At 44.5% G+C, this 7307-nt stretch overlaps 1 protein-coding gene across 1 annotated transcript; it reads left to right on the top strand.

Annotated features, from left to right (window-relative positions):
- Positions 1 to 2786, top strand: gatd3l (glutamine amidotransferase class 1 domain containing 3, like; the record flags this gene model as incomplete). The annotated part of the gene is made up of 7 exons (XM_080499200.1): positions 1 to 117; positions 197 to 249; positions 325 to 438; positions 650 to 781; positions 869 to 961; positions 2387 to 2566; positions 2600 to 2786. The coding sequence occupies 7 exons, from the start codon at positions 1 to 3 to the stop codon at positions 2784 to 2786; spliced, it is 876 nt and encodes a 291-aa protein (XP_080355326.1).
- Between the last annotated feature and the right edge of the window lie 4521 nt (positions 2787 to 7307).

Here is a 7307-nt window from a genome sequence, read left to right as displayed (position 1 = left end):
ATGATGGCCACCAGGACCCTGCTGTCTAAACCGATCATGGCCGCTCTGTTCCGTCAGCCCGCCTGCTTCGCTCACCACGGTGATTATGGCAACTGGGGGAACACCAACGTTGCAGTGGTGAGTGTGTGGAGTTGTGAAACTGGGACCAGGGAGAGGTAACTGCTGGTCACTGTGTGATGCTCCATGTTTTTTCCAGGTTTTCTCAGGATGTGGATGGTGGGATGGGACCGATGTCCACGAGGGGGTGTAGTAAGTATAGCCCTGCGTCGTCGCGTCGGCCTTTTCCGCTTATGGAGACGTTTCATAACGAACCTCTGTCCGCAGCACCATGTACCACCTGAGCCGTAACGGCGCCCGCTTTCACATGTTCGCTCCCAACCAGCAGCAGATGCAGGTGATGGATCACATGAAGAGGCAGCCGTCGTCTGGGGAGAACAGGTGGGAGCACCAGGGACCACTCTCACTCCTTCTATCTCTTCTCTTTACAAAGCAGTGGTGGTTTAGGCATTAGAGGAGAGGACCTGGGAGCCCACTTTGTCAAAGAATCGATTAAAAGTCTGATCTCACAGTGAATCGACTGTCTCGTTTTCCTGCCCACTCGACTAATTTCACAAGGTCGCATTTCTGATTATTCCTGGCCGTCGTACAGGAACCTGATGATCGAGTCGGCTCGCTTCAGCCACGGCCAGGGGATGACACAAATGCAGGACCTGTCTAAGCTGGATGCCAACAGCTATGACGCCGTCATCTTTCCCGGAGGCCACGGCGTCACCAAGAACCTGTGAGGAGAAACGCAGCGTGACGTAATCCCACATCTAATAAAGGAAAAAAAAAAACACTAACCTCGGCTCATGTCTCCCCTCTTTAGATCTTCCTTCGTGAAGGACGGAAAGGACTGCAAGCTGCACAACGATGTTGAGAGGGTGCTTAAAGATTTCCACCGTTCACGTAAGCCCATTGGGTACGTATGACTGGGTGACCGGCGTTGACGCGCTGCCGGCGCCACGCTCAGAAGTCACCTCCAATCTGGGTTTTGAATTCAAACTGTGAGTCCACGTTTCAGATTCTCCCGGAGTTGCACCAGAGGTTTGAATCAGATTACATTAAACTAGATAACAGATTTAAACGATCCCTGTAATGGAATTAGGACGGCGGAGCAGCTGTAGAGGGGGAAACGTCCGACAATTCAGCTGATTAGACGTGAAGAGGAATAAATTAGATGGAAATACAACAGGAATGTGGATTTGACGAACGTTTTTGTTGCCAGTGGTGTGGTCACATTTTCTGTTGTCCGGCCGAAACTTGATAAAAACATGGAAGCTCTACATTGAGTGTCGTTAACAAACAGAATATACGGGACACATCTCATCGTGAAGCAGTCCGGCGCCACACAGAAATACAACAGCAGTTAAATCAAATCTTCTTGTTTCAAGTTAAAGCAAACATTGCATGTTACTTTATGGATATGACGAATTTTTGGCGGCGCTGCGACAATCATTGTAATATTGACAATGATGACCTCATGAAATGAACCCCAGAGTTTATATAATAACAACAATTAGACAGAAGTATTGGAAAAGTAGAATTAGTAAAACTAGCAAGTTTTGAAGAAGAAGAAAAAAAAATTCTTTGACGTGAGAAACTGGCTTGCTGAAGCCTCCATTTTGGCTCCTGCCCCCGGGAGCAGACAGCAGGAGGAGCAGGTGCAGAGTGAAGACAGCCAGAACAGACAAGTGCTGGTGGGTCAGTCAGACGGGGCGAGACGGAGGCGACACTCCAACACTCTGGCAGCGTTACAGTAACGGCCTGCTGGGAGACGGTGGGGAGGCTCCAGCCATGCTGGCACCGGGCAGTGATGGTCCTCCCAGCAGCAGTTCATCAGGAAGGTGCCGGTCAGGTGTCTGATGTGACCTGCAGGATTACAGAGGTCAAAGAGCTGCAGTCTGAGGAGGCTGTGCAGGATTCGAGGACAACTCAGTGTCAAAAAGCAGGATTTCATTTTTCAACGTCAAACCAGAGGTTGAAACACTTAGAATGTGGCTCAAATGTGAGTCAAGTTTCCCCACAGAAGGATGCTTAAAAACATAGAGACCTGCAATTTCAACCAATTTAAAAACAGGTTGTTTTTTTTTGTTTGTTTTTTCCGAAATATTAGAAGTATGTTCTGCCTCTAAATAACAATTTCAACATGACAGATGTCTTTGTATGTGTCATGTGATTAGTAGGGTAATAACTGATCCCTGAGCTTTTGTGCAGCTGCTCATTGTTGAACAAATCTCATAATTAATGTTTTATATGTACATTTCTATGCAAAAAAAAAAAAAAAAAAAGCAAAATGGATCACGTTTGCTGTTTTGATTCCTCATATGTGAATGTCACGTTTCAGACTGGCCAGCATGGCTCCTCTGCTGGCCTGCCGCGTGCTGCCCGGCATCGAGGTGACCGTGGGCTACGAGCGGGACGACAACACCCGCTGGGGGAACTGGCCTCAGACCAGCTTGGTGCAGGCCGTGAAGAGCATGGGCGCACGCCACACTGTCCGTGAGCCATACATATCCTTTCTCGGGTCACCCAGTTAGTCCAATGTGAGTGTGTTGAGTTTGTTCTGGGACATCTCCTGCTTCGACCTTGACTCTCACTCCCTCCCTCACGAGGCCCATGTGGACGAGAAGAACAAAGTGGTGAGCACTCCCACCTTCATGTGGGAGACGGAGCAGCACTATCACTACATCTTCGATGGCATCGGAAACATGGTCAAGCATGTCATGCGTATGTCTACCAAGTGAGACGTAGAGACGGGCCAGATGTACGTGAAGTAATGTCAGTGATTTTAGTTAAAGAGCAGAAGGTTTGTGAAACGTACTTGATGGTTTATCTGGATACGACTGTAGGTGAGTGGAATTATCGGTGAGTCCAGATAATATCTAAAAAAAAGATTCCGTTTCAATCTACCATGTCTCATGTTTTTATGACCGGCTGCCGGGAAAGGTTCATCCACAAAAACACTAACGAATAGCCAACGTGGGTTGATGACTGCTTATGTCGTAGTTGTGCCGCTGAAGTGAAGCACAGACACAGTTCATCACCACAAAGCTAATAATACAACACAACGAGTCTTTGGCCCCTGACAGGTTGAGTCAGCGAGGAGCTACACTTTGTGCTTAGGCGTACAGCGAATCATGTTATTTGTTTGAAATAAAGTGGAATCTAAAAGCTACTTGTGTTCAGTGTTTGTCCTTTGCGCTGAAGAAAAGAGACGAACCTGGGAGGGATGAGCATGATGAGCAGACTCATGACAGCGATCAGCCCCAAAAGCAACCCGGGTGTTTTTAGATTCTACAGTTGTGCAAATGTATTTCAAAGATACTGTTTTTGTCAGTCGGCAATCTAGTGGTTTTGCTCACTCGCCTCACAGAGTGCAAAGATCCAGCTTCCTTCAAAACTCCAAAGACACACGTTAAATTAGAGTATTTGGTGACTCTACATTAAGTGGCTGGTGTGAAATAACAAGCACTGAAATGTGGTAAATTGTGGAAATCATTGCAATTCAAAAAAGATGAAAGTGGGTTATTTACAAGAAACCGGCTGTTCGTGGAAGAGCTGGAAAGTTAAACAGCTTGTTTCAGACAGCAGGTAACGTGAGAACTGCAGGATCCTGCATTATGCAACTTCTGAGTGACATATGAGGACATATTGGAAACCTCACAACTCTTTTTGCTCCACAATGGAGAATTCATCATTGATGATGACATGACCAATAAGATTAACTAGGATAGAAATATTGTGGATGACAGGACAACAAACTGCTTGTCGTGCATCTCCACTTATACTATATACAATTATAACAAGAAGGCCGTTGCTCGGCTAATCCCCCGTCGGAGGGCTTTATATTTTCTCACAAAGCCAGCTCTAAGGCAGCACACTTGGTACACTAGAGGGTGTTCCATGGGTCCTAGTAGATAATTATGTAGAATCTGAAAGGTCTTCTTCATAAGCTATGTCAAAATACGTCTCCAGAGCCCAAAAGGTGTTTTTATGCACTTAGTGATCCTGTGACCTGATATGCAAATTAGGTCATGGTCACCATGGTGCCCCTTCTCCCCAGGTGGAGTGTCCATGTGTGAAGTTTGGTGACTGTGGGCCCAGGAACTGCTGAGAAATGAGGAGAAATGTTTAGATGAAAATACATGTATTGTGCAACCATGACGAGCAAACTTCAGACCCTACCAATCTTCAAGGTCAAGGTCAGGTCACTTGGTGTACTGGAGGTTATCCCTGGAGTGTGCATCATGTGTGTATAAAATTTCAGAGCCCAGCTCAAAAACCTAGGCCTCCAGAGCCCAAAATGTGTTTTAAGCACTTCGTGACCCTGTGACCTACTTAATATGCAAACTAGGTCAAGGTCACCATAGTATCCCTTCCCCCTCTGAGATGTATCCACATGTGAAGTTTGGTCACTGTGGGCCCAGGGGTTGCCGAGATATAGGTAGAAACGTTCGAACGGACGGACGTACGTACGTACGTACGGAGACTGTTTCAAGATCCCCCTTCGGGGCCTATCAGCCACGGCGGGGGATAATAAATGGCGAATTACTTGAACTTACAAAGACGAACACTTTAAATCAAGCTGTAACTACTTGCCTAACAATAACCAAAATAATAAAAAAGTATCACACTCATTTGAAACATGTACATAGTCACATGAATTAAATGTGTAAAATCACTTTATGGAGGATAAAACTGTATGTCTTGTTAACTGTTCTCTCCTTTGAGCCCTAAAACAATCATCACGCATTCATTCTTCAACTTTGAGAATAAAACAGTTTATTCATTACAAACATATAAAAATGACAAAAACAACCATGTGTCAAGATATAAAAATTTTCCAGTTTGTACAAAGCTTCCAAAGCCATCATCAGAAATGCATACTCACTCCACATGAGGATTTTTCATCAGTTCTTTTTTTTTTTTAAGTAAATATAATACAAACGTTGACTCTTCGTAAAGTGAATCTACAAAGATTTTCTTTAGATCTCTGTGATGTTAAAAAAAACAAAAAAACGCTGTATTTGTAATTCAGTAGAAAACAAAAACAAACATGAACAAGCAGGCTAATGGGCACAAAACGAAACTTCTTGTGATTCAAGTACAGAATCAGAAGTCGATGAAAAATTCACAGTGTTGCCTTCACATCAGCGACGTGATTGTAAACATTGTTGCATATCGTAACTCGCCTCAATAAATACACAGAAAAACTCATGTCAGCCAAAAAAAAAGAAGAGAGGAGTTCAGTATCTTTGAATTCATTGCTTCACTTTTGTTGATCGCTTCTCGAGCCGTTTTGCACAGAACATGAACAAAATGTGACCAAAGATAAGGCAGAATCGTCGTTCCCTGTTTTTCTCACCAGGTTTTACAGTGTTTAATCACAGAGGTGGAGTGAAGTAGCCTCGCGTCTTTTGATGAACAAATGAAGAATATACAATACGACAGCAGGAGTCATTCACATTAGACTATATATGAACATTTATACACTTTGAACAAATACTGGGAAAGAGAAAAAGCCTCAACTGAGACGGACTTAATGGGTCAGATAACTGGTATGAAACAGACTTCAGGCAAACAGCAGGTGAATAAATGCTTCATTTAAATAGTAATTACAATTTTAGGCTGTTAAAACCAGACGCAAGATGCTTAGAAGTGTTATTTTTAACACCTGCTGTTGTTTCTTTAGCTCTCTGGTCTCATTCGGGAGGAGGGGGGGGGGGGGTTGGTGAAAAAGCTTCAAGTTTGATTGGCATCACAGATGCAGACAGATGTTTTCTTGGCCGCAAACCTAAATCATTGTCACGAGCATCCCATTATCAGCAAAGGGTGAAGTTTTCAATTCAACAGGCCTTCTTTTGGAACACAGCCCTCACTGTGCCGCATGCCGAGCACGTCTTTTTGAAAATCCTCCTCTAAACCTTTCTGTTTCGATTCCGTCTGCCTGATTGTCAAGTTTCCCCAAAACCCCCCCAAAACACTTGAAAAACAATAATAAATAAAAAAAACCTTCTCAAGCAGTGACGCAACAACAAGATGACGAAGACGTCATCAGTAAAGACGCTGCAGCGTCTTTGTCCCTAAGCAGTATTATCATGTGGGAAATGTGTTGAGACGTCTGCAGCTGGATAGAAACGTTAAAAGAATGAGTTCTTTCTTGTTTGAGAGCACCGGCGATGGCGTGGCAGTGTCCGGAGCCACGGTGCCGTCATGACTCTTTAATGCACCTGTCAAGTGGAAAACAGATGGAAAATTAGAAAAACAATACAAAGTTGAAAACATTTGACGTTCAAATGAAAACGTTTTTTTGCATGCACAATTCACTGTTTGCACAGAAGCAGGCGAGAAGCAGGCAGGCGAGTGTGGAGGGGGGTGGGGGGAGAAAAGGAGGAAAGAGACGAGAGGGCGGGCGAAGAGTTAACGGACCGGGTTCAGCTGCTCAGAGCAGAGCTGAGCTGGAGTCCGAGTCTGAATCGTGGCGGGGCTCACGGGAACAGACGGACTCCTGAGCCCGCATGTACTCTTGGTACTCCAGGCGGAGAGCGTTGAAACGCGCCTCACTTAGGGAGCGGGTGAGCTGGCAGCGAGGCGGGTGGACTGGGGGAGACGGGCCTGGGGAGGGGCGGCAGGGATAGGAAAGGCATGGATGGGCATGTCATGGGACAAGCTGGTCGTGTTCACTTCACGGCCCCACGTCTGCGAGGAAACGGGGGTTTCTGCAAAGCCGGGGCTGTGCTGACTGTTGACTGTTCCAGGGCTCGGGTTTGATCACGAGTCCTCTTTAGTAGAATACAGATTCCTGGTGTTGTGTTACTGCTTGAACAAAATTATAGATTACATGAGAGGATCTAAAAAAAACATGGTAAATTGCTGAGTTCTCCAACTGTGTATGGAGAGTGATTCATTATTGATTATTACTTATTTTAAGTATGAATTTCATGTTTTAGCTACTTAACAATACATTTTGAAGCAGTTTGGCCATTTTTAGTTTTCAAATTAATTTAATCCTCAAAAAATTGTTGTGACCTTCATCCATGTACTAATAGAGGAACTCATGACGTGGTCTGCTTATCACAGAGAATCAATCCACAAATCACACTAATTCAATACAAAACAGGGGTTGAATGTCTGATATTTGTCCTCATATGTATTTGTCATTCCATAGTTTGACTACGAAGAACAACCATCAGTATACCTAGTTTAAATACTTAAATGAAATGTTTGTGTTTTGTGACGTTGAACTCAACCAAAGCATAATGTTT

Source organism: Blennius ocellaris, assembly GCF_963422515.1.
Source record: "Blennius ocellaris genome assembly, chromosome: 7".
NCBI lineage: Eukaryota > Metazoa > Chordata > Actinopteri > Blenniiformes > Blenniidae > Blennius > Blennius ocellaris.
This window is presented reverse-complemented; position numbering and strand designations above follow the sequence as displayed.